General features: G+C 45.7%; 2 protein-coding genes across 3 annotated transcripts in view; one reads left to right on the top strand and one right to left on the bottom strand.

Annotated features, from left to right (window-relative positions):
* CACNA1C (calcium voltage-gated channel subunit alpha1 C) overlaps window positions 1-27,964 on the bottom strand; it is a 696,460-nt gene that overhangs the window by 648,475 nt on the left and 20,021 nt on the right. The window lies entirely within an intron of this gene.
* Window positions 25,920-27,964, top strand: part of DCP1B (decapping mRNA 1B) — a 57,995-nt gene continuing 55,950 nt past the window's right edge. Inside the window, exon 1 of one of the 2 annotated variants that reach the window (XM_075896671.1) lies at window positions 25,920-26,250. In XM_075896671.1, the coding sequence (XP_075752786.1) occupies window positions 26,095-26,250 (156 nt within the window). In that variant the 5' untranslated portion in view covers window positions 25,920-26,094. The remainder of the gene's footprint in view (window positions 26,251-27,964) is intronic. The other variant, XM_075896675.1, reaches the window with a different exon arrangement.

The following is a 27,964-nucleotide window of genomic DNA, read 5'->3' as shown; positions in this document are numbered from 1 at the left end:
GGCTCCCCCGCAGTTGGGGAACCCGAGGGCAGTGAAGCCGACCACCGTAGCGTCCACATCGCGCAGGCGGATGACTCTTGGGAGCAGGACATCATTGATGGCATGGATGACCTGCAGAAGGGTGCATAGAAACACAGGGGAACACATCACATAAGGCAGGGATGAGTGTGCGCTCCCTTGGGACCCCCCCCCCCCCACGATGCCCTCTGTGCACACACACACACACACACACACACACACACACACACACACACACACACACACACCAGGGCCCCCTCACCCCCACCAGCAGACCTGTGCAAGGGAAGGATGGCCCAAACCCTGGGAGACCCAGCCTGGAGTCTTGGCTGCCCCTGGGCATGGAGTGCAGCACCCTCCCCCCACCCTACTCCCCACTCCGCCTGGGACTTACCTCCATCACGATGACACCGACGGTGGATCTGCCCACCCCGAACTGGCAACCCTCTTGTCGACGGGGATGGGTGCCCGCAGCCAGATGGTGGTTCTCTGGAGCACAGGGGTGAGCCAGGCACATAGTTCCAGGAACATCTGCTTTCACATGCGAAAGTTCAGGAGCCATTGCTGGTCGTCCCATTGCCCCAGGACCAGCCGGTACCACCAGTCCATACTGGTGTCCAGTCTCTACAGTGGCCTCTCCACCCTGGGGTGGGGATGCCACAGGGATGCCATGGCCTCCCTGGTGAGGGAGTCCAAAGCGATCTGCGCCTCCAGGTCCTGGAACAGGAGGGCAGCAGCCTGGAGCACCAGCTGCAGGCACTCCAAAATGGTTGGAAGGGGCCAGAGCAGGCACATGGCCACCCCTGGCTCCCTGGCAGAAAAAACAAGGAAGATGAAAAAAAACCAGGCAAAGGCACTAAAAGGCAAAAGGCAGTGGTGACCAAAAAGGCAGAGGGCAACCACCAAAACTGCTACGACTGTCAGTCCCTGCAAGAGGTCCCAAAGCACACAGCAGGAGAGAAACGCCTGTCCAGGGAGATCCCTTTAAGCACGAGTCTCAAAGGAGCTCCAGCCCCCACCCCCGGAAAGGGCTGGTGCCCTTTTGCCCTCTTCAAAATGGTTCCGGGCTTCTGCTTTTGCGCAAAAGCACATCGTTATAACGATAACCCCGGGAACAATCTAGACGCGCTTTTGCGGAAATACCTTTAATGGAAAAACTTTTCCGTTAAAAGTATTCCGCAAAATCATGCCAGTCTAGACGCAGCAAAAATGTATATTGGAAATGATTCCACACCCATATTAAATTAGGAACTAAAATTTGGTTCAAAATCTCCATGGTAGGTTTACAAAAAAGGATTCTAATAAAGGTTAGACATTGAAGCACAGATCATATAAAAGAGAAAATTCAGATGTAGCGTTACCTATGATCTCACTACTGAGAGATTATAATAAATACATTATGAGCCAAATCCTGTTCACCGTATCTAAATAACTAATCTAATAAAAGTGAACTGGACTATACCTGGATTACCAAGTTATGGCCCTATTTTCACAATATTAGCATTAACAGCTACCTGCATCTTAAAATAACCATGGGCTAAATAAATACTTATCTAGGTAAAACTCCCATTAATTCCAAATGGAGGTTGTGTCTGAATAAACATTGTAGGATTTGGTTTTATGATAGATTTTGCAATAGCAGGGAGGGATTTTGAAATCCCTTACATTCTTCTATTGTGGGTTATTATGGACACTTTTTAATTCTAAAGAACTAAGACTTAAGTTTTGCTCCATAACCTGTGTATGCTTTGTCCATAATTTACAACATTTTGTTGCTGGAAGATGAATCTCACCTCCTTATGGCCTGGTCTATATTAGACCAGGCAGGTCAGTTTAAGGCATGCCATCCAGCTATGCAAATGCGTAGCTGGAGTTGGCTTGCCTTAAGCTGAGCCACTGCAGCGTCCACACTAAAGGAGGCTGACGGGAGCACACACTCCCGCTGACTTCCCTTGCTCCTCTCTGAAAGAGCAGCATTGGACACTGGTGGCAGTTGTCCTCAGCATTCAATTTAGGGGTCTACATTACACCCTCTAAATTGAATGCTATATGATCAACTTTCAGAGGGTCAATCTTCTTCATAGTGTAGACATGCCTTATATTGACCAAACTGCTGCTGCTAACATCACTGTCTCTTGTTTTGTTTGAAAGTCTGTTTTAACAGATGCTGTGCCTTTTATTCACTGTTGGCCCCCTATATACCTCTCTCCCGTTTACAAAAATGAACAGGTGATTGCATTGTTTGGTTTTATAATATTTAGGGGGGAAAATGTTTAAAAATCATATTTTGTTTTGACCTATTCTATGATGTTTTAAATACCACAGAGTATTATACTTTAATAAGCCAGCACCCTATATGCCAAACTAGGGGGAACACTTTTAAAATAATATCATATTATTGAATGTCATGCAGTTGCTATTAATAAAATCCACTAAAATCTGGTTTTGTTTTTCATATTGAAGTAGCACATCTGATCTTCTCAGGCACAAATGCTATTTTTAAAATAAAAAATTTGCTTCTATAAATATTTCAGCTTTAAACACCCATAATCCAGTTTTCCTCTTTTCAACTCTAAGATTGTAGAAGGGCCTTGCAGAGGTTAAACTACAAAAAAAAATCTGAACACCCACATCATGACTCTTAGTAGCATTTCCCCATGTTCAAAGCAGACTGCCTATAACTCAGAGGATAAGACAAGGTCGCTAATAAATATCAGTGAACTGTGTCTGCTTTTGCAAATTCTGCATAAAAAGAGCACATCCCTAGATACACAAAAAAGTCATAATGGATTGGTTTAGTTCACATCAGAACACACATAAACACAACAAACTAATCTTTTTTTTATTGCAACAGACTCTGACTCAGTTATTTTATAATACCAGTGGCTCCTAATTTTGCCTTGCGTAAAACAAGTTTGGTAACTTGAAATAATAAAAATGTCTAGAGCATTTTCATAGCATGTTCTAATGCCAAGAGAGCCAAATTCAGCTCTATGTAACTGGGTACAACTATTGATTGAAATTGGGCCCATAACATCCTGTAATTCTGGTTTAATTAGCAGGGGATATAAAACATAACATGAGTGATACTGAGGCCAAATTCTGTCAGGGTTCTGCATGTCAGCTCCCACCAGAAAACATGCATGCAGCAGGGTGGAAATTAAACATATTTTCCATCCCAACCTGCCACCTGACCACCAAAATCAATGAGACAGATGCAGACACCTTCCTGGACAGAACATGTGGATGGTTTTCTTGTCATTAAGCCTAGCGGTCAAGGACATGATCTGTATGCATATTTGTGCATGTGAGACGCTCACCTCCTGACAAAAAACTTCTGCACCTCTCCCTAAATTGATTATCCCTCTCCGTACAAAATAATCTGCACATCCTGGGTCTGTGCCATTGCACATGCACAGAATTTATGTCCCCCACAGACTTCTTTGCTTTTCTGCAAAAAACAACAACTTTCTGATGGTGAAGCAAAGGGAAGCTACAAGAGTAGTCATGAGACCCTCCTCAGCAGTATGTTTTAGGTGTGCAGAGCAGCTATCAGAGAGGTAGACCACTGTGGAGCACAGGGCCAGCCCACAACATTTTGGCACCTGAGGCGGGGAGCTCAAATGATGCCACCATAGCCCCTCGCTTGGGCCAAAACTTTGAAAGGTTTCAATTCTGCCTTCTTCCTGTTCTATGCCTCTCATGGCAGTCCACCATCTCTGTGCATCTAGAGCAGAGAGAATACATATGCACCAGCAGCTGACACAATTTTCTACACTCTGGGTCCTAGTGGCACCCCGCCCCTCCCCCAGTCTGGCACCTGAGTTCGCCTCATGGTAAGGCCAGCCCTGGTGGAGCAGGGGGTAGGACTGGGTAAGACTCAGTGCTAGGCTCAGCTACCAATACCAACTGGGATCAGGAGGACAGGACTTCCTCTTCCCCTACATGGCATATGTAGTCATGTGAGATCCACCAAGATTTTTCTCCTGGCTGTAGGAAGCTATGCAAACTCCCTTGCCCCCCGTGTACTTCCTGTATCATTGTTCTTCAGCTGCAAAGGGGAGGGATCACTGTACAGGGAGCTACTCCCTTCTCTGCCCAGCCCCCGTACATCTATGTCTCCTCTCATCCACCTTGGATCTTGCATTGCTGAGCCTGTCTGCCCGTACCTGGTGCACTTGGCACAAAAGGATGGGGCCCTGTGGTGTTTCTGCAGCAGGCCTGGTACCTGTGCTATGTCAGGATTGGACACAGCCTCATCACTGAGTCTGTGTCCCTGGGGAGCTAGCCATGATCTCCCACATGTGTGGAACCAGTAGGCTGTGCTCCCCAATACCACACTGGAGCCTGTATATTTATTGGAGAAATCAAATTTGCAGAATTCTGCAGTTTCAAAATATTGTGTGCAGAATTTTTAATTTTAGTGCAGAATTTTTAGTTTTCCTGCAGAATGCCCTCAGAAGTAGCACATGAACTGTGTCACAAATCAGAGTACAGTTGACTGGTTATCTATGCATTGGGTCAAAGCATGGCTCCTAATTCATTAGGGCCCATAAAAAGGAACTACTTAATCATATACATCATATCAATCATGACAATGAGAAATGAGGTGAAAAAGCAAGAGGCCATCCCTAATATCAAAGGGTATGTCTATACTACAAAGTTAATTCGAACTAACAGATGTTAGATCGAATTAACTTTGATAGGCACTACACTTACAAACCACTAGTTCGAACTTAATTCGAACTAGCGGAGCACTTAATTCGAACTAAGTAAACCTCATTCTATGAGGACTAATGCCTAGTTCGAATTAAGCAGTTCGAATTAAGGGCTGTGTAGCCACTTAATTCGAACTAGTGGGAGGCTAGCCCTCCCCAGCTTTCCCTGGTGGCCACTCTGGGCACCACCAGGGAAACTCTTCTGCCCCCCTCCCGGCCCCGGAGCCCTTAAAGGGGTACGGTCTAGCTACGGTGCCCGTGCCAGATGCAAGCCTGCCAGCACCCAGCCAGCAGACCCTGCACCAGGCATGGCACGAACCAGCTACCCGCTGCCACCGAGCCCTCTGCCTCTTCCCGGGACCAGGCTGGCAGCTCCCGGGAGCCTGCCCAGGTCCGCAAGAGGCAGGCACCCACCTGGTCTAGTGCAGAGATTGTGGACCTCATCCACGACGTCCGCAATAGGCACAGGAAAGTGGCCGTATAGGGCAGAATAGCTGCCAGCCTGGCCACCCAGGATCAGGTTTGCATGAAAATCAAGATGGTCCACTGAGACCCCCGACCCTGAGCCCTGAGCTTAGAATGGCCGTACTGGGTCAGAGCAAAGGTCCATCTAGCCCAGTAGCCTGTCTGTCAACAGCGGCCAACACTAGGAACCCTGGAAGGGATGGACCGAAGACAATGACCAAGCCATTTGTCTCATGCCATCCATCTCCAGCCTTCCACAAACAGAGGCCAGAGACACCATTTCTACCCCCTGGCTAATAGCACTCCATGGACCCAACCTCCATGACTTTATCACACTTCTCTTTAAATTCTGTTATAGTTCTAGCCTTCACAGCCTCCTGCAGCAAGGAGTTCCACAGGTTTACTATTTGCTTTGTGAAGAACAACTTTCGCTTATTAGTTTGAAGCCTGCTACCCATTCATTTCATTTGGTGTCCTCTAGTCCTTCTATTATGGGAACTAATGAAGAACTTTTCTTTATGCACCCTTTCCACACCACTCATGCTTTTATAGACCTCTATCATATCCCCCTTCAGTCTCCTCTTTTCTAAGCTGAAAAGTCCCAGTCTCTTTAGCCTCTCTTCATATGGGACCTGTTCCAAACCCCTGATCATTTTAGTTGCCCTCCCCTCTCCCACCCTCTCTCTTCCCCTCTCCCACCTTCTTTTCCCAGTCTCCCCGAGTTTTGTTCAATAAAGAGAGTTTCTATTTTTGAACACACGTGTCCTTTATTTTGCACATCAGGAAGAGAGGCTAGGGAGGGGTAAGTGGAAGGAGGTGAGGGAGGAATGGGGTACTAGCCCCCGATGGGGAGGACTGGGGTGGCTCTGCAGGCTCCTCAGAGTGGAAGCTCTCCTGCAGCCCCCCGCTTGACCCTCCTCCCTGGATGGCAGCCTGCGGCAAGTGCAGCTGGGCTGATGGCCGAGTGCTGTGATGTGCCGAGCGTGGGTACTCAGGGCACTCCAAGCCAGGACTGCTTTGCTGTCCCTCATCAAGTTAGACAAGCAAGCGGGGAACCCCTGAGAACTGTCTGTCCAGGGTGGGGGTTGGGTCCCTTTAAGCACAGCCCTCGGCTAGCCTGAGACATTCCTGAGTCCTAACCTGATGCCCTGCCGGCACTGCTTCCGGCCATCCTTAACCCTGGTTCAGGGTCCACTCAATGTGGACATGCTAGTTCGAATTAGTAAAATGCTAATTCGAACTAGTTTTAAGGTCTAGATGCACTAGTTCGAATTAGCTTAGTTCGAATTAACTAAATCGAATTAAGTTAGTTTGAATTAGTGCTGTAGTGTAGACATACCCAAACTGTCAAGAATCTTCTGAAATTAGTGAAGAATCAAGGACCATAAGAGCTAAATGTTTTGGACATTACACAGTACACATCCTCCTGATCATCTAAGTTTGGAGACTATAAGACTTCCAAGGTTTAAGTCAGAGAATACCATAAGGAATAATTGGTGTGCAACAGCTGTACAAAAGAAAAAAAAAGCAGGAAGATATTTTATTTATCCTTTGCTTTTTCAATACTTACCACTATCTAAGGTGCCATAATCTAATGAATTAGGTCTACACATAAAGTATTTTATTCTTGCTGAGTTTTTTCAGTATTAGGTCAAGGTTAAAGTACATTAAAAACGAAGGACATTTTTTTCCTTACAAGTTTGTTCTTAAGATCTGTGTTCACTTATCTAAACTGTTACATTTTCACCTTTGACTTCCCAGCCAACAGACACAATAAATGAGCATGTTTGACTAACATGCCTAAATGTCTTTCCCCTCCACCTGTGAGACTCTGTTGAGACGGATAGGTTCCCAGCAGGGGGGAAATGCAGTTCATAAGTGCAGGGTGATTTATTATTGAAATATGCATAAATTAACAGCGGAAACTACATTTGAAGCTTCACACAAAATATTATGGATTTTTCTAACCTCCATCTTTGTCTCTATATAGGTTTTTACACCATTTCCATCACCGAGATATTTAGGCATGTCAGACAATTATAAAGTCTATACAGATTTCTCTCTCTCTGCTCTGCACTCTTCATTGGCTCTCCAAAGGATCTGGTGCCATAAAGGAGACTGCAGATCATTGAAGTAGTGCACTCTCAGTGGCCTGTGTTGCTAAGGAGACAGACTACTGTGTTGTGAACCAACTATAGCTTTTTTTAAGATGGTGGTTTCATACACAGGTATACCAAATTACAGTCATGAAGCGTGAAGATCACATATGTGTAGCTCACTATGACTAAGCTTGAATCTGGCAGATAGAGATGCAGTCTTCTTGCCATCCAGAAATGGGAAAAGTCATTTTTTTAAGACTGAGCTATCTGAACACGAGAGAGCATAAGAGAACACTAAGACTGAAGACTCAATTTTAGAGCATGTGCTCTCAATGCAGTCTGATGAATGGGAAGCAGTGCGTTCTTCAATTGTTTGTCTCTTCCCAGAAGCATCACCTCAGTTTCTCTCAGACTGAGCTTAATCTAGATGGGGTGGGCAATAATTTTTGATGGGGGGGGGGTGCCACTCCAAGAATTTGGTAAGTGGTCAAGGACTGCACTCTTCCACGATATTAATGGAGTAGGTGCGAGGTTTGGGATGGAAGGTGGGTACAGAAGGGAACTCAGGGTACGGGATTAGGATGCAAGATGGGTTGTGAGGCCTGGGAGGGGGTATGGGTATAGATGCAGGAGAAAATTCTGACCTAAAGGAGGGGAAGCAGGCAGTGTTCCCTCTAAGCTGCGCAGCAGCACAAATTCACAGGTGCTTAATCAGCCCTGCCCTGAGCCTATGACTGGTTGGGGCTGATTAATCACCTGTGAAGCTGGGCTGCCACGCAGCTTAGAGAAAACACTGGGTGCAGGGTCTGGAAAGGGGTTGTGACCTGGAGTAAGGGTGGAGGAGGTGCAGGGGTTTGGGTTATGACCTAGAACAAGAGTAGGCTGTGACCTTGATTAGGGGAGTGGGATGCAGGGTCTGGGAGGGAGTATGGATTTAGAAGAGGATTTTGACTTGGAGGAGGGGTACAGGAGGGAGTGTAGGGTCTGGGAGGCAGGGATTTCATTTGAGACCTGGGGCAGAGGATTGGGGTGCAGGGTCTGGGTATGGATATGGATGCAAGAACAGAGGTGCAGAGGGTATGAATTGTGGGTGCAGGACAAAGGGTTGGGGGAGGCAGGGGCTGGGGTGCCAGAGGCAGGCTCTGGCCAGGAGACACCTACCCAAGCAGTTCTGAGCCAGCAGCCAAGCAGGCCCCTCTGTCAGATTCCCTGCCTGCCCCACCCCCATATGCCACTCAGAGGGTGTGTCTAGACTACAGGGTTTTTTCGAAAAAAGTAGCCTTTTTTGGAAAAACTTCCCTGCATCTAGACTGCTGCTGCGTTCTTTCAAAAGTAAATCAAAAGAGCACGGCAGTTGTTTTGACCGCAGAAAACCTAGTTTTACGAGGAAGAACACCTTTTTTCAAAAGTGCTCTTTCAAGAAAAGGCGCTGTGTAATGCAAACTGTCATCCAGACTGCCTGGGTGCTCTCTTTTGAAAAAGCAGAATTTTTTGAAAAAGGGGAATTTTTAATATACACATTATCAAGAGTGCCATTTCTGGAGTGAGGGTGCACATACCAGGATGCTGCTTGCTCTTATTCCTCTTCTCCTCATCATCAGTGAGCAAGGGGAAGTATGCAGCTTACATCACTCATTTCTCTGCCCCCTCCCCTTGCCAGCTGGGAGTGAGAGAAATGCATGCAAACTGTGTACTTTCTTTTTGCTCCCTGATCATGAAGAGAAGGGGAAGAGCTCTTAGGAGAAGAAGTGACTGTACCTCCCACCCCTTGCCATCCTGAAATGGGATCCTTGTGCATTATGCTACAGTATCCAGTGACATGATCAAATATTAATTTTATCATAGGATCCCTGCCTCATTCTATTCTCAGGACTGACAGTGCTTGGAGATTAAGGTTGTATAGCCATAAACCCTAGAAATGTAGAATCATAGAACACTAGAACTGGAAGGGACCTTGAGAGGTCATCGAATCTAAGCCCCTGCCCTCAGAGAAGGACCAAGCACCATATAGATAATTCCTGATAGATGTCTATCGAACCTGCTCTTGAATATCTCCAGTGAAGGAGATTCTACAACCTCCTTAGCCAATTTATTCCAGTGCTTAACCATCTTGACAATTAGGAAATTTTTCCCAATGTCCAAATTAAACCTCCCTTGCTGCAATTTAAGCCCATTACTTCTTACCCTGTCATCAGAGGCCAAGGAGAACAACTTCCTCCCTCTTCCTGTAATACCCTTTTAGATACTTGAAAACCATTATCATGTCCTCTCTCAGTCTTCGCTTTTCTAAACTAAATAAGACCAATTTGTTCAGTCTTCCCTCATAGCTCATGTTTTCTGACATTTTATCATTCTTGTTGCTCTTCTCAGGACCTTCACCAATGTTTCCACATCTTTCTTGAAATGTGGTGCCCAGAGCTGGACACAATACTCCAACTGAGGCCTAATCAGAGCAGAGCAGAGCAGAGCAGAGCAGAGCAGAGAAGAAGAATTATTTCTTGCTCACAACACTCCTGTCAATGCATCCCAGCAGGGTTGGCTCGAGCCATTCCTGCACCCCGGATGGCGGGTGCGCAACACATGCACAACTCCGCCCCGGACGCACAGCGCACTGCGTGGCCCCGCCCCGCAGCGGGCTGCACACCTTACAGCTGCAATCGGGCGCACAGCGCCCAATTGCAGCTATAAGGGGTGTCATGCAGCCCCCGTTCCCAGGCGTGTGGTGCAGCACCCCTTACAGCTGCCATCAGGCACCCCCCCCATAGGTTGGCACCCCGGGCAGCTGCCCGGCTAGCCCCCCCTTATTCCGGCCCTGAATCCCAGAATCATGTTTTCTTTTTTTGCAACAGTGTCACACTGTTGACTCATTTAGCTTGTGGTCCACTATGACCCTTAGATCCCTTTCTGCAGACAGTCACTTCCTATTCTGTATGGCTGTGTCTACATTGGCACCCCTTTCCAGAAAAGAGATGCTAATGAGACCAGTCGGAATTGCAAATGCCACGGGGGATTTAAATATCCCCCGCGGCATTTGTATGAACATGGCTGCCGCTTTTTTCCAGCTCAGGGTTTTGCTGGAGAAAAGCACCAGTCTAGACGGGATCTTGCGAAAAATAAACCCTTTTCCGGAAGATCCCTTATTCCTTGAAAGTCTAGACTGGCGCTTTTCTCTGGCAAAACCCCGAGCCGGAAAAAAGCGGCAGCCATGTTCATGCAAATGCCGCGGGGGGTATTTAAATCCCCCGCGGCATTTGCAATTCCGACTGGTCTCATTAACATCCCTTTTCCGGAAAGGGGTGCCAATGTAGACACAGCCCACGTGTGAAATAGATTGCTCCTTCCTAAGTGGAATACTTTGCATTTGTCCTTATTAAACTTCATCCTATTTCCTTGAGATTATTTCTCCCATTTGTCCGGATCATTTTGAATTATTACCCTATCCTCCAAAGCACTTGATATCAAGCTGGGAGGGGTTGCATCTGCAAACTTAATAAGCATACTCTTTATGCCAATATCCAAATCACTGATGAAGATATTGAACAGAACTGGTCCCAAAACACACCACTGCAGAACCCCATTTGTTATACCCTTCCAGCATGACTGAGCCATTAATAACTACTCTCTGAGAAATGTTATCCAGCCAGTTATGCACCCACCTTACAGTAGTCCCATCTAGGTTGTATGTCCCACATTTATTGATAAGGTCATGCAAGTCCATATCAAATGCTTTACTAAAGTCTAGATATACCATGTCCACCACTTCTCCCTTATCCACAAGACTTGTTATCCTTTCAAAGAAAGCTATCTGATTGGTTTGACATGATTTGTTCTTTACAAATCTATGCTGGCTGTTATCTATCAGGTTATCTTCCAGATGTTTGCAGTTGGATTTCTTAATTACTTGTTCCATTAACTTCCCTGGAACAGAAGTTAAACTGACTAGTCTGTTATTTCCCTTTTTATAAATGGGCACTATATTTGCCCCTTTTCCAGTCTTCTGGAATCTCTCCTGACTTCCATGATTTCTCAATGATAGCTAAAGGTTCAGATACCTCCTCTATCAGCTCCTTGAGTATTCTAGGATGCATTCCATCAGGCCCTGGTGACTTGCAGGCATCTAACTTTTCTAAGTGATCTTTAACTTTTTTTATTTTAACTTCTAAACCTGCCCCATTTCCACTACTACTCACTATGTTAGGCATCCTGTCACCATCAATCTTCTTGATGAAAACGGAAACAAAAAAAGTCATTAAGCACCTCTGCCATTTTCAGGTTTCCTGTTATTGTTTCTCCCTCTTCACTGAGTAATATAGGTCTGGAAGGGTTATTAAGAGGTCATCTAGCCCATCCCCTTTATGCTGAGGCAGGACCAAGTAAACCTAGATCATCTGATAGGTGTTTATCTAACCTGTTCTTTAAAACCTCTAATGTCAGGGATTCCACAACGTCCCTTGGAAGCCCATTCCAGTGCTTATCTATCCTTATGGCTAAGGCTTGATTTAGTCACAGATATTTTTATATAGACCGGTCATCGGCAATAATTATAAAGTCACAGCCAGAGACCTGTCTGTGACTTTTACTAAAAATAACCCTAAATAAATGTTCAGTGCCAGGGAGAGGGAGGACAGTGACAGGTGCTCCCATAGTCTGTTGCTCTGGGAGTGTTCCAGGGGCCACTGCTTCTGGACCACTGCTCTGAGGTAGCTCCCGGGACTAGCTACCTGGGGTCACTCGAGAAGCAAGTGGCCCATGGCCACCCCAGCTGCTCAGGTAGCCCTGGGGTCAGCCACACTGGCCACTGCAGAGGTCATGGAAGTCCTGGAAAGTCACGGAATTCATGACAGACTTACAGCCTTAATTATGGCTAAAAAAATTTTCCTAACTGCTAACCTAAATCTCCCTTGCTGCAGGTTAACCCAATTACTTCATACCATCAGCAGACATGGAAAGCAATAGATCCCTGCCCTCTTTATAGCAGCTCTTAATATATTTGAAGACTGTTATCAGGTCCCCCATTAATCTTTTCTCAAGACATAATGTACTCAGTTATTTTAACCTTTCCTCATAAGTCGTGTTTTAACCTTTAATTACATTTGTTGCTCTTCTCATGACTCTCACCAACTTGTCCATATTTTTTAAAGTCTGGTACCCAAAACTAAATAAAGTATTCCAGCAGAGACCCCACCAGTGCCAACCAGAACAGAACTGTTACTTCCTAGGTCTTATATACACAGCATGCTATTGGCCTTTATTGCAGTTGCGTGACATTGTTAGATCATATTCAATCTGAGACCCACTATACCCCCCAGATCCTTTTCTGCATTACTACTGCCTAGCCTGTTATTGCCTATTTTGTATTTATTAACTTTATTTTTCCTTCCTAAGTATATCTTGCACTCACCTTTATTGAATTTCTGCTTGATGATTTCAGACCAGTTCTCCAACTTACTAAAGTCATTTTAAATGCTATTCCTGTCCTCTTAAGTGCTTGCAAACTTTCCAGCTTGGTGTCATCTGCAAATTTTATAAGTATAGTCTCCACTCCATTATCCAAGTCATTAATGAAAATATTGACTAGTACCAGATCAAGAGATCCACTAAATACATCCTCCTAGTCTGACAGCAAACCGTTGATAACTAATTTTTCTGAATACAGTATGTCCTTTCAACACCCCTCACACAGTGATTTCATCTACAACACATTTCCTTAGTTTGCTTTACAAATTAGGCTGTTATGTAGGACCCAACTTCATTTGAGGAAGTTGGAAAGTGTGCAGTGAATGAAATAGGCAATTGCCAAAACTGAAAGGATGCTCTCATGGTTTAAATAGATTAATGCTAACCTGAAGAACCAGATCCTATGCCTACCTCTGCCATAGTTCTTTCTGTGTGATGCTAGGCAAGTCATTAAATCTGAACTTTTGATGGTCACCAACTGTGTGTTCTTCATTTTCTGGGATGCAACTGGTATCTTTTCTGCAGAAGTGTTGAGCACTTAGATCTGTAACCTTAGTCAATGAAAATTGTGCTGTGTATTAATATCACTGCCTGAAAAAAATCAGGTCATAAGCATCTCAAATTAGGCATCCAAAATTCAGGCACTTTTGACATTAATGCTTTTATTTCTCAGCTCTCCACTAGTCAAAAGGGCGTATCAATACTCCTTAATTTCATAGGGGCATTGTAAAGATCAGTTCATTAATGTTTTTCAAGCAGTTAGAGGCTGCAGTGTTGGACATGGGTTTAAAAGCCCATGAGGAATCAATAATTCAGTATTTAAAATAGGGATGTTAAATTTTGAACAATCAACTAACCAAGTAGTTGATGGAATTTCAATTAATTGATAAGGGGGTGCTCATTATCCCACTGCACCTCTGCCTTTGAAATGTACAAGAGCCACAGGTGGTTCTTATACATTTCAAAGGGTGAGGCGCAGCAGTCAGAATATCTCTGCCTCCCCTGTTCCCCACAGAGATGGCGCTTGGGAAACTGGCTTTTAAGCTGGCTCCCCCCAGCCCCTGCTCTCTCCCCTTGCTGCCTCTCTGATAGAGGCAGCAAAGCGGGCGTGGGAGGGGAAGGCAACTAGTCAAGTCACTACTCAACTATTCGATAGGCATATGCTTATAGGATAGTTGAGTAGTCATTTACATCCCTAATTTAAAAGCAGAGTTTGAATGGTACACAGTAAGTAAAGTTGTTTGTTCAGTGAGCATCATCCATCCTGTAGAAGCGATGAGGAGTCCTGTGGCACCTTATAGACTAACTGAAGTGTAGGAGCATAAGCTTTCGTGGGCAAAGACCCACTTCGTCAGATGCATGTCATGTATCTGACGAAGTGGGTCTTTGCCCACGAAAGCTTATGCTCCTACACTTCAGTTAGTCTATAAGGTGCCACAGGACTCCTCATCGCTTCTGCAGATTCAGACTAACACGGCTACCCCTCTGATACTTGACATCCATCCTGTGTGTATAGAATGAGGCAGGAGTCCTGTGAAAAATATAGCATGTGATCATGTAATTAAAGACTAAATCATAATGCATATTAGTCCTGAGGGAATTCTGTTCCAGTGCATATTTTTAATTATTTGTTCAGAAAAAACATTCTTCCATAAAATTGCTACAGTTCTGCCTTTTGCCCACCTGAGGGCAATATGGAGCTAGAACAGAGCAACCTGAGCAGAAATTAATTTTGATTAGAGATTTTCTGCATTTCTGCATTTTCCCCTCCAGACGGCACTATGACAATAGAACAAAGCAACAGTTTCCAGCCAGCTAGGGAGAAGAGAGCCTGCAGAACCTTCTTCAGAGTGCCTATAGAGCCAGGTCAGGAGATAGGGACTATGGAGAGACACAAGGTGTGGGGCTGCGAGGGGGAGGGGGAGGGTCACACAAGGGCTGGTAAGTGTTGATGGAGGACAGACTGGGGCAAGGGAAGAATGGAAGGGGAAGCATAGGGTCACAGGGGCATGCAGGAGAGTGGGTGTCTGAGTGGAGGGACACATTTGGACAGGGTGCAAAGACACATGGGGACAGTGGCAGCTGTGCCTGACTGAATAGGAGAAGCTGAGGGTCAGCCAGGATCTGCATAGGTGGCGCTCCCTAACAATCCTTCCCTGCTCCCCGCAAAATTCTGTTCCATACTTTTCCCACTCATACCGAAAAACCCTTCAAGGTCACATCCAGCCTTCTTCACAGCCATTATTTCCCTCAGTTCCCCCCTTCCCCCTGACTCTCTCAACTGTTTGCATGGCTTCTAGGGGTGGGATGGGAAATATGGTTCTGTAATATAGTTTAAATTAATTATTACTCAGTTATATATTTATATTTCTGGTAAGGAAACCCTTTGTCAGAAAATCCCTTCCTGAATCTTTGTTACAGACATACTTACTGACAGGTATTTTGAAGTAAGTGACCAAAAATAACTGAAACTTGTGTGATTATATTGTATTTTGACCAAAAAATGCAGAATTTGAAATTATGTGCATTTTTTAAAATATTTTTAACTTGGCATAGAATTCTTACAAAAGTAACAAATGCACAAGAGAAACAAATTAAGGTCACCTGAACATTTTCTAACTTGAGCACTTGGTTTGCAACACCAATATTCTTCTAATGTAGTTTTTTGTATGTAATTATAATAGAAGACATGCAGTCAGCAAGAGAGTTTGAAAATCTGCTCATCTGTAGAACCCTAATGGAAAATTAGATTGACAGATTAAGCATGTGAGATAAACAGGATCTTCCTGTTTGATTAGTGGCAGCTGGAATGCCTTACTTCTGTGATGATGATTTATTCTCAGTACTTTTAGAATTGAAAGGTTGAACAGAAAGGCCAAATTAACAATAAAGTGTATGGATTTGTTTCCAGATCATACATACAGAGCCCTACTCTGAATCCAATTAAAATCAATGGAACTCCATTTTAAGGAACCATATCCAAGCATCAGTTTGAAAAATCAGGCCCTTACACGGTGATCTTTAAAATCTGATATGATCACTTGGATATAATCAGCACAACTTGGCAGTTGTTTAGAAACTGTCAGAAACTTTATTAGCAGTTTCTAATAAAAAATATATCTTTCTGTTCCTTATTTAATTAAATAAAGTGTAGCTGTGGCTCCCAATAGAGGGAATGGCAAAATTGAACATTTCAGTAGGAAAAGATTATCTTGGTGTTTATAATATTAATTTATAAAAACCACACATTATTTTAAAGTAGTTAAATATGAATGCTTTTATTTCTGTTGATTCTTGATACAGTTATATCACCAACAGATTCTGTTTCCTGCTTTTGAAAGGAGCTTCCATAGACCAATCCATTAATAGTAAAAAATATAATTTGTGGTTTGGGAGAGAAACGATTTTGAAATGAAAATCAAAAGGTTTTAAAACTATTTCTGGAGATGTAAACTATCAGTTGTAAGAGATCAGAAGCTTTCCTGGGAGACCAAACTGTACGCAACTGAACTCTTCCTTTGGGTAAAGCAATTATTTAACTTTATTTTTCAGTAAGCCGCTGTTTTCTCTGTCCTTTAATACAGTGTTTCTCAATCAGCAGGACGCGTCCACTTAGGGGTACGCGAGAAGTCTGGGGGCGGGGGCGCATATCAACACAAGTGAAACTTGGCAAAAAATGTCCGGGATTGTGCCCAGCAAAGAGGATCAGAGACGGGGTGGCAGCATGTGCCTGTCAAACTGAATGTTCGGAGCCGTGCGCCTGGAAGTTAACAGCCGCTCTATGCATGTGCCCCAGTGCTGGTGGGAAAAACATGTGGCTGAGACAGCTCCGGTGAGACCCAGGGCAGGTCCAAGTTGGGGGGCGGGTTTGGGTGGGAAGAAAAAAAAATCACTTCCACAGCTGCCTCTCCTAGTTCCTTTACTCTCCAGCAGCCTCCCTGGGGTGTTCCAGCTGAACCTGGAGACTCACATTACCCCCACCCCCACCAGAAGCTCAGTACAATGCATCCCCATCACCCCTTCCCCATGGCGCTGTGCAGAGGAGCTAAAAGGCGGTGAAGCAGCACAATAAACTTTGCTCCAAAGGACCCACCGCAGCAGTGGTGTAGTGAAGGGCGAGCGGGGAGGGGAGGGGTAGAGGGAGTTACCCCCGGGTGCCACAATAGGGGGGCGCCGGGCTGGGAGTGCACAACCCCATGCCATGAACCTGGCATAGCAGTCAAGCTGCCAAGGCAGGGCTGTGTGGCAGGAGCGGACACTTCAAAGGTAGGATTACTATACATCCAGGCTGTGTCTAGACTGACAAGTTTTTCCGCAAAAGCAATTGCTTTTGCGGAAAAACTTGCCAGCTGTCTACACTGGCTGCTTGAATTTCCGCAAGAACACTGACGATCTCATGTAAGAAATCAGTGCTTCTTGCAGAAATACTGTGCTGCTCCCGTTCGGGCAAAAGTCCTGTGTAGACAGCTCAGATTTGTTTTGCACAAAAAAGCCCCGATCGCGAAAATGGCTTTTTTGCGCAAAAGGGCGTCTAGATTGGCCACGGATGCTTTTGTGCAAAAGTGCTTTTGTGGAAAAGCGTCCATGCCAATCCAGACACTCTTTTTCGCAAATGCTTTTAATGGAAAACTTTTCCGTTAAAAGCATTTGCGGAAAATCATGCCAGTCTAGACGTAGCCCCAGTGCCTGGCTCTGGGGAAGGGGAGAGGCATTGGGTTAGAACGGAGAGGCTGCGTCTAGACTGGCATGATTTTGCGGAAATACTTTTAACTGAAAAGTTTTTCCCTTAAAAGTATTTCCGCAAAAGAGCGTCTAGATTGGCATGGATGCTTTTGCGCAAAAAGTGCTTTTGCGCAAAAGCATCTGTACCCAGTATAGACGCGCTTTTGCGCAAGAAAGCTCCGATGGCCATTTTAACCATTGGGCTTTCTTGAGCAAAAAATTAAGGTGCCTGTCTACACTGGCCATCTTGCACAAGTATTCTTACGCAAGAGGGCTTATCCCTGAGCGGGAGCGTCAAAGTATTTGCGCAAGAAGTACTGAATTCTTACATTAGAACGTTCATGCTCTTGCGCAAATTCAAGCGGCCAGTGTAGACAGCTGGCAAGTTTTTGCGCAAAAGCAAAAGGGAGTCCTTTCGGAAGAAGAGGAAAGAGGAAAAAGCACAGGTGCCCTGGTGGCCACTCTGTCCATAGTAATCACAGCCTATATGTGAGATAGCGTCCATTCAGATTGCTTTTACGATGCACTTTGGCAGTGTGGACGCTCTCTTTCGGAAGAATTTTTTTTCAGAAGATCTCTTCCAGAAAAGCTTCTTCCAAAAGAAGCCTGCAGTCTAGACATAGTCTCAGATGTGTCAAAAACTAAATGCATTTAACACTATTACAAACACAGATGAGTGACCTTGCTCAGCTTCCAATTGAGAAAGATGAGACAGCAAAATTGGAACTGAACATCATCATAGAACAATTTGCCAATGAAAGGTGTCACTGTGATACAAGGTTCCAATAACTGAAAATACACAATTGTGGGAGATTCCATTTTTGTTTAGGCCTATACATTTTTTTTAAAATTATCTTTTAAAAAGGCTAACATGATATGACCATCAGTTCCCATGCTGTATATTTGCTGACCATGCTTCCACCTTTAAATCTGCCCCTGCTTTCTATTGTAAAGTAAGTACAATTTGACAGACAGCATACAAGGAGACCCAATTTTATTAGCTCTTTTGGTTCCTGGGAACCTTTATGTAATGCTATATTAGTAGTAAATCTTTACTAAATTCAAAAACAAGAGAAGATAAATCAATAGAAATGTGCTTTTGCTGATATTTGTTTTTCCTCCATAGTCATCATGGGAATATTATAGCTACTGGCAGTAAAAAAGAGTGGGAGAATCTTTAAAGGTTTGGATAATAATCCAGAAATTTAGATGCTTATCCAAACTCTTTTAGTCTGTAGTTTTGAACTGAAAATCTCATGAAAATAAATCCCTCGCATGAGAATGTCATTCTGTAATATCCTGGAAGTAGGCATTACACAGGTGCATAATAAGAAAATTTCTCTTTTTAAAACAATTAAAGATTCACTTTGTTTGCTTCTACTTAATAAGCAAATGTTTGAGTCAGCTTTTTCCATTATCCTAAATCAGTGTTTCTCAAAGTGGTCCGTGGATTGACTCTGAGAAACCAGCTAACTGGCCATTCTAGTTTGTTTACTGGTTCCACAGCCACAGAGCCTCACAGTTCCCACTGGCAGCAGTTCTCTGTTTTCAGCACAGGGGAGCCGCAGGAAGCGGTGTGGGCTGGGCTGCCACTTCCTGCGGCTCCCCTTGGCTGCAAACAACAAACCAGAGGCAATAGGAGCCAGTAAATAAACCGGAGCAGCCAGTTAACAGGTTTCTCAGAGTGGATCCACAGACCACTTAGAGCAGTGGTCTCTAACCTTTTTACACCCAAGATCATTTTTTACATCTCAGAACAGGAGATCTACGGCCCCTCCCCTTCCTTGAAGCCCCGCCCCTTCCTTGAAGCCCCGCCCTCTCTATTATCCCCCTGTCCATCACTTGCTATCCTCAGCCCTTACACATTCTGATAAACAGTTTATTTTTAAATTACGTGTTTATAGTTATGAAATAAATTATCTGTTTTTTATTCATGCTATTTAAATCTAAAATGAAGCCTTTATAATTATACATTTTGTGGGGACAGAGTTCTGGGAGGGCTGAGGACAGGGTTCTGCAGCAGGGGACAGAGTGCCAGTGGGGACAGGTTTCTGCAGCTGGGGACAGGGTGTCAGTGGGGACAGAGTTCTGCGGCTGGGAGGGCAGAGGACAGGGTTCTGCAGCAGGGGACAGAGTGCCAGTGGGGACAGAGTTTGGGGAGTGGGGACGGGAATAGGGACAGAGTTCTGTAGCTGGGAACAGGAGAGTGGGGACAGCGTTCTGTAGCTGGGGAGTGGGGGCTGGAGAGTGGGGTGCCAGTGGAGGCAGAGAGTCCCTTGCATCTGCCTCCTCCCAGGATTCCCCCCCACCAGAGGGAAACCAGAGCGTGCCTGCCCTGGGGCCGACCCCCCCCTCCCCCCGGCGCAGGGAAGCCCTGCGTGCACCTGCCCCGGGGCCGACTCCCCACCCCCGCTCAGGGAAGCTCCACGCACGCGCCTGCCCAGGGGGGGCGAACCCCCCCCCGTGCAGGGAAGCCCCGGCGCCAACCCCCCTGCCCCTGCACAGGGAAGCCCCGCGCGCACTTGCCCCGGCATCAACCCCCCCGCCTCGGCACAGGGAAGCCCTGTGCACGCCTGCCCTGGGGCCGACCCCCCAGCACAGGGGAACCCCCTGCGCGCCTGTCCCGGGGCTGATTCATCCCTCCTGTGCGGTGCAGGGAGCCAATGCTCCCTCCTGCAGTACACCCGGCAGAGCAGCTAGCACACTTCCGGAATCGCCAGAAGTGGCCCTAAGCTGCGGGACTTCTGTCCATCCCTGGGAAGCCGACACTACCTCCATTTTCACTTGAGGTAGGTAGTGGGGCTTCTCGGGGGTGGAAGGGAAATGGGGGCGCGGTGGACAGGACGCCTCGCGATCGACTGGTCGAGGCCTCGCGATCAACCAGTCGATCGCAATCAACCTGTTGGTGACCACGGACTTAGAGAAACACTGTCCTAAATAGATCACCCATCTCCATTTGCTGAATAATAACTACTCCTGGGTTCCTTAGGACAACTATGAACCAGGAAAAGTGCAAATTTGGCTACTCCAAGCCTCTCTTTCCTCTAACAAAGCAAAAGAATTTGCCAGATGAAAGACTAACTCTAAGAAAAACACTGTATTCATTTAAAATTGAATAAAAAAGTTACAAGATAACAACGGAGTTAATAAAATCCCAGAAGATATCAGAGCACATAAAAGGCTTATAGCTTGAGCAATTTACAAAAATATTCATTGAAAAATTTCCTCTTAAAGCTTGTTTCAAAACATTTTAACAATTATTTTTGGTAATGATAATTTCCCAGATAGTTTCATATCCTCAGAGATGACAGGTGCATGTGAATGTATGTCTACACTACAGAGTTTTGTCAGAAAAACAGCTGGACTAGAGAGTTTCAAACTGTAGTAAAACAAAACAGCTGGCATCAGGAGAGTCTAACAAGAAGTCTTAAGCTGTCTGCTTTTTTGTTGGTTGTTTAAAGAACATGCTTCTTTGCTGTTCAAGGAAAATGGTTATACAAGATCCAGTGAAGGTTATTTTTATAAGATTGAACTGAAGTGATAATGATATCAATAGATTTGGGCAAATGCCAATCAGCCAAAATAAAAATGAAAAACCTCACATACTGCTCATGGAAGTTTCTCCTCAGGAAATCCTTGTAGCACTGTTCCCATCTAGTAATCTAATGTGCCTGCAAATTTCATCTGTCAGACAACACACCAAAGCAAATGAAAAAAAAAAACTGTGGAAGAGTGACTACCAAACACCTTCACTGCGCTCAAAGTGTTTCAAGGGAAACAGATTTACACAATCATACACCTAGACTTCGCTATCAGCTATTCACGAGTGTTTGTGGTATTAATTTCCTTGGTTTTCAGTCCAGAATCTAATTACAAGTATTTGAATATTCTATTGGCTGTCCACTGGAACAAACTGTGAACTGAAGTCATCCCTAGTATAGAAACAGAAATACATTTTTGCTCATTATTTCCCAGTGCATCAATATCAGAGCTACAAGAATGTTATGTCTTTGACTGCCCAAACGCTTCTCACAGTGTTCATAAGCCCTAAATAAATAAAAATAATAATGTAAAGCAATATCATTCTAACAACAAAATGCAGTATTTCAGACTTTCCGTATAAGGTAGTAATTGTACTACATTGTGTAATCTCTTGTGGATCCTTATTACAACATTCCATGTGATGCAAGGAAGAGTCTGTTGTTAATTTAAAAAGGAAGCCACTTTAACACAAAAGTTGCACTGGTATTTTGAACTGTTATGTATTTACCAGAAAAATGCAATAGATAACAAATCAAAATGCTCCCCAAACCATGAGTACACAGTACAATGAAAAGACTGTACTGTTGTGGATTAACTGGTGGTCTGGCAAATGCCATCTGTCTAAGACTTAAGCTGATTGCTTGATTAAATACTAGTATGGCAATAAATTAGTAGATGTAATAATTATCCTAAAGCCATATTATATTAAATGAGTACAAGTTTGTTGCTCTCATGGTAATAATATTACTTTACTGCTTGTTTAATTCAAATGCTTGCTCTTTATAATAAAGGACTTACAATAGTTGCCTCATAAGAATAAAACCTTGGGTTAGGCTAGGTATTATAACTCAAAAAATAGCAAACAAACTAAAGTTAAACCTCATAGAAATGTTAAGGAAGTGCAGTGATTTCTGATTTTGTGTTTACGGAACTGTTGAGGGGGAGAAGAAAGCTACCAATGTTTGACATCTTTGTTTCTGGATATAGAGAAAGAAACAGCATTGAAGATTTGTAACACCTTCATTTTGGGGAATAGGTGGGAAGAAAAAAATTTGGGTGTTGTTTTCCAGAAACTTGATTACAGGCAGTCCCCGGGTTATGTACAAGATAGGGACTGTAGGTTTGTTCTTAAGTTGAATCTGAATGTAAGTCGGAACTGGCATCCAGATTCAGCCGCTGCTGAAACTGATCAGTTTCAACAGCGGCTGAATCTGGACACCAGTTCTGACTTACATACAGATTCAGCTTAAGAACCCCAGGCATCCCCAAGTCAGCTACTGCTGAAACTGATCAGCAGCTGATTCCAGGAAGCCCGGGGCAGAGCAGCTTCCTGTAGTCAGCCGCTGGTCAGTTTCAGCAGCGGCTAACTTGGGGACGCCTGGGGCAGAGCAGCTCGGGTGCTGCTGGGTTGGTCCAGTAGCGCGGCCGCTCCTTGGCGCTACTGGACGAACCCAGCAGCACCCCAGCTGCTCTGCCCCAGGCGTCCTGATTCAGCCACTGCTGAAACTGATCAGCAGCGGCTGAATCAGGACTCCTGGGGCAGAGCAGCTGGGGTGCTGCTGGATTGGTCCAGTAGCGCCAAGGAGCAGTGCTGCGGGACCAACCGGCAGCGCCCCACCTGCTCTACCACAGGCCCCGGGCTTTGCTCCACGTCTCCCTGGTCTGCTGGGGGGGGGGGGGCACTAGCTGCGTCCCCCTTCCCCACCCCAGCAGACCAGGGAGACGCGGAGCAAAGCGGCGGAGGACCCGGGCCGGACCACGGCGCTTCCAGATCAGGGCCGCAGTCCGGCCCCGGGTCCTCCGCCGCTTTGCTCAGCGTCTCCCTGGTCTGCAGACCAGGGAGACGGGGAGCAAAGCGGCGGAGGACCTGGGGCCGGACCTGCGGCCGCTTCCAGCTGATCTGGAAGCGGCCGCGGGTCCGGCCCCGGGTGCTCCGCCGCTTTGCTCCCCGTCTCCCTGGTCTGCTGGCTCCCCCAGCAGACCAGGGAGACGGGGAGCAGCTTTTCTCGCCCCGGAGGAGGCGGGCAGCGGGACCAGGCGTCCCGCCGCTCCAGTCCTCCGGGGCGAGAAAATCCCCATTCGTAACTGCGGAGTCGGATCCGCGTAACTCGGGGACTGCCTGTACTAGCATATCCCAAAAACAAATATATGAAAGAGATTAGTTTTATTATTAGTATCCATTTCCAAGATGAGACACACTTACACTGAAATAAGAATGCCCATGCCCATGTCGGTGATGGAAGTTATACCAGTATACCTGTATTAGCGTAAGTGATCAACCTTTTTCATATAGATGACCCCTAAGACAGAAGATGGTGTGTGTGAAATGTACAGTGTCTAAAATAAGTATTCAGAATAAGACAACATCTAGAATTAAGGCAACAAAATCATATTGCAAAACTCTGCAAAGTAAGAATTGTGATCTTGGTCAAACAACACGCTGTCACTCATTGAAATAATTGTCAGCAATTCATGACAACTTGTGGTTATTGTAATTAATCATTTCATACATGGTATTTATCCCAACAGAATACTCAAAATCAATAGCACCAAAATACAGAATCTTATTTTTCGGTGAATTGAAAAAGAAATTCTCAACAGATAGTGAAATGGGCTGCTTTTGCATCAAAAAGGCCTTTCAAATTCCACCAGGGGGTAGTATTACACATACACGGATGCTAGTAACTAATTGTGATGTTATACATCTTTTCCTGCACGTTTTTCTAGTTTGAGAATAAAATTGACTGGATCTAGTTTAATTCTATGAGTTATTTTTTATTCAAGTCCTGAACCTGCTAAGGAATCCTTAACCATTGTGAATTTGAGGCAGACAAAGTTCCAATAATAGACTTGTGGGTATCAGCAAGGATATATTTCCCCAATCATACTGTAAACTCAATTAGTGATCATTTGTAATAAAACTGTGCTGAAAGGATGATATACATGAAATGACTCTATCAGAATGGCTCCGGAGAGGTGCAGCCAATCTTCATCTAAATTCTTGAGGAAGGAGGAGAGCCTGAGCCTGGGGAAATAAGGTAGCCAAGATACTAAGTCTAAATTAATTTATATTTTGAGGGTGGGGCTTACTTAACTCCACCAAAGATGGAAGAGGGGCTACAGTAGGCATCTTGAATCTGAGGCAGAGAGAGCAGAGGTGTTGGATGAAGCAATCCTGAAAGAACAACATGAGAAGCAGCCATACCTAGGGAGAAGGTTTAGGTTATTAGCTAAATTTCAAAATGAAAGGCCACTTCTAAACAAAGTTGAAACTTTTTGTTCATTTCATTTGTTTCAAAATGTCAAAAACTTTTCTTTCAGAAATGTTGAAATCAAACACGTTACCATTTCCAGTTGTTTGATTTTGGAGCAGTGAAGTCGGGATGGGGGTGGCAATGGAGGTTTGGAGGAGCAGTCCGGACAGCCCCGGGCCTGCTGTTGGGGAGGGGAGCCCGGTCCCAGCTAAGGCTGCTGCCAGCACAAGGCCAAAGGGGCCCGAAGCATCTGAGCCCCAGGAGGGTGGAGATCATGGCCTGGAGCTGAAGGCAGGGTGACATGAGTGATATGCTGATGCCACTCTGTCATCCCACAGGAAAAAAAATTATATAGAGAGAGATGACATTTTCAAAGCTAAAAAATCACTTTGTTTCATAAACAAATTCCAGCAAAATCATGCTAACTTGATTTGTGAGAGCAATTATAGATTGTTCACTTTGTGTAGGGATGGAGAACCTTTTTTCTAACATACCCACAGGAAAAAAAATCATGGGCCATACACAGCCCATTGTGGGGGTCAGAGGGAGGCTCAAGGCTCAGGGCTTCCCACTGCAGTACGATGAGATTGCTCTCACAGCTCCAGCTCTATGCGGATGGGGGTGCAGTGGCTAAGGGGGGCAGAAATGAGGGGGTCAGGTGTGGGAAAGGATGAGGATGGGGTGCAAGTTCTGGGATGGAGTGCAGATGAGGTGTTTGGGGTTCAAGAGGGAGATCGGGGCTGGGGGCAAGAGGTTTAGAATGTGGGAGTGGGCTCAAGATTAGGGCAAAGGGTTGGGGTACAGAGTCTGGTAAGGCAATAGGTTGTAGGAATGGGGTTCTTTAAGCAGAGGATTTGGGGTGAGGATCAGAGGTCTGGGAAGGAGGTAGAGCATGGAAGGTGGTTCTGACTTAGGGCAGAATTCTTGGGATAGAGACACAGAGGAGTTGGGGTGCGGGAAGGGTTTCTGACATGGGACTGGGGGTTCAGGGTGTTGGCTCCAGCTGGGTGGCACTGACAGAAAGCAGTTCCTAATTAGCAGTGCAGCGGGGCAACTCACATGTTAAAACAAACACAAAAAAACCCCTAAGTCTGTAGTCTTCCAGGTTGTGGAGTAAATCAGTTAAATTTGAACCCTAAAGACTCCACCCTAGAGAAAACAAAAGAACCTCAATATTATTATTATTATTATTATTGTGGAGTCATTGCTGTGATTTGAGGAGGTCTGACACATGATTTGGGATTCGTTGCAGCTGGCAATACTGTGGTCTCTCTACGCTCCCGGCCACGTGTGCCCAGCTGCCCCTGAGCAGAGACAGGGATGTCAGGCGTGGGACTGCGCGAGGCCGGGCGTTCCATGGCGCGCGCCCTTCCGGCCCCGCCCCCTGGGTTACGCATATTGAGCCCGGCCGGACCTTCCCTGACTTTACCCTGTTGCTAATGGCAACAATCCTGAGCAACGGGAACTCGGCGCGCGATTACCGAGCCTGGGTCCCAGCACTCAGGCCCGGTGTTATCTCGCTCCGGGCTCGCTCTCGCTCTCGGCGTTGGATTAGTCGTGCCCTCCTCGCACCCCGCAAGTGTTGTTGTGGGAGGCAAAATGGCGGCGGCGGTGGTGGCCGGGGCTGCCCTGCTGGGCAAGGGGCTGGACATCAGCCTGGCGGCGCTGCAGCGGCACGACCCCTACATCAGCAGCATCGTGGACGTGGCCAGCCAGGTGGCGCTCTACACCTTCGGGCACCGCGCCAACGAGTGGGTGCGTGACACCCCCCCCCGGGCCGGCAGCGGGGAGACCCCCCCCCTCCGCGCGCGCACGCATACAGGTGGCGGGAGGGAACCTAGAGATTCCCCCCCCCCCCATCTCCATGGACAAGTGGGGGAGGCCGGGCAGGGCAAACAGGAGGGAGATCTCCCTCCCCCGACGCGGAGAGAGCTTGAGGCGGGGAGCCCCCCCCCCAACACACACACGTGGGACGTGCGGGAATTGGAGGGTCTGGGGAAGGGGTGGTGGCTGAAAGTATTGGGGAGGGGGGTGTATCTATTTTCTTTAACTTATAAAATATGCTCAGTTATGAAGTAGGGATGTAAAACCCCATTTAAGTAGTTAACTGATTTAAAGGGGTGGGCAGCTGCTCCAGCCCCCACCAATTCAGCGGTTTAAACCATTCACCTTCCTAATAGGAAGGCCCACAAATCCACTGTGAAAACCCAAAGCAGGGAACAGTAAAAAGTTTCCACAATTTAAGAAAGGGCGTTGGTTCTCTCTGGCACAAATTCTGCAACTAAGCACCAAACAAAAGTTGTTGAGAGGATAGGTGGGAGAAAGAAACGGTGGCCCTTCATTTCCACCCCTTCCATGCTGGCCAATGAACTTGAAATTCATAGTGGTGTCTATTCAGCAGCATCTGCTAAAAGCAAGTTCTTGCCCTTACCAGGATATAGTGTAAATGTACATTGTTCATGAGTACAATACAGTATTATATGGAAACTGTATTGTCACTGAAATGTTCTATGGCAGTGTTTCTCAACTTTTTTTTATAAAATACAATTTTTTTTTAAAAAAAGGGGTAAGTACACCCAGTACGTACGGTTTTCAGACACTTTTTTTTTTTTAACCATTGCAACGCATTTATTTAAACAACTTATTTGTAGTCAGGCGGGTGATGACATTTTTGGGTGGTAAAAAGTACAAAAATAATAAAATGTTGTAAAACTTAACAAATTCAGTTTTCTCCAAATTTCAGTTGTTGACATACCTCCCCCTTGACTTCTCTTGAGTATCCCTAAGGGTACTCATACTGCTGGTTGAGAAACATAGCTCTATGGGGTGGTGTGCGTGTATACTAAGGATGTGAATGGGTAACCAATTAATTGTTGCCCATAGGCTGCAGGTGAGGAGCTGCTCAAGGAGGTGGGGGGGGGGGGAATAGTGGGGTAGAGGGCTGCCCCAGCAGGGCTGGGAGCTGGTGGTGGTCGCAGTCCCAGAGCTGGGAGCTCACGTAGTCAGTTAACCAATTAAATATTAGGTTAGATTTTATATCCCTAGTGTGTATAGTTTTTGGAAGAACACCATATAATTTCAAAATTACCAGTGATGTGGTACTAATGCTCAAGAAGCAGCAAATATAACACATTTTCCTAAGATATAGAAGCCCTGATCTAGTAAAGGATTTAAATATGTGCTTAGCATGGTGAAGTTTGTGGGACTTCTCATGCAATTAAAGTTAAGCCCATGCTTAAGATCTTGTCTACATATGGGATGCTTGTTTCCGGCCAATAGGAGCTGAGGACTGGGCTGGAGGTAGGGTAATCACACACAACCTCCCGGTTGCTCCAAAGCAGAGAGCCACACAAAGCAGGCCTGTGCTTAAAACAGTGGCTGCTGTGTGCTTGAGGGTCCTGGTAGAGTGGTCCACAGGCTGGATCCAGCCCACAAGATGTATCTTGCCCACCCCTCATGTAGACTGTGG

This window comes from Pelodiscus sinensis, chromosome 1 (genome assembly GCF_049634645.1).
Source record: "Pelodiscus sinensis isolate JC-2024 chromosome 1, ASM4963464v1, whole genome shotgun sequence".
NCBI lineage: Eukaryota > Metazoa > Chordata > Testudines > Trionychidae > Pelodiscus > Pelodiscus sinensis.
The sequence above is the reverse complement of the archived record's forward strand: the minus strand, read 5'-3'. Positions and strand labels throughout refer to the sequence as shown.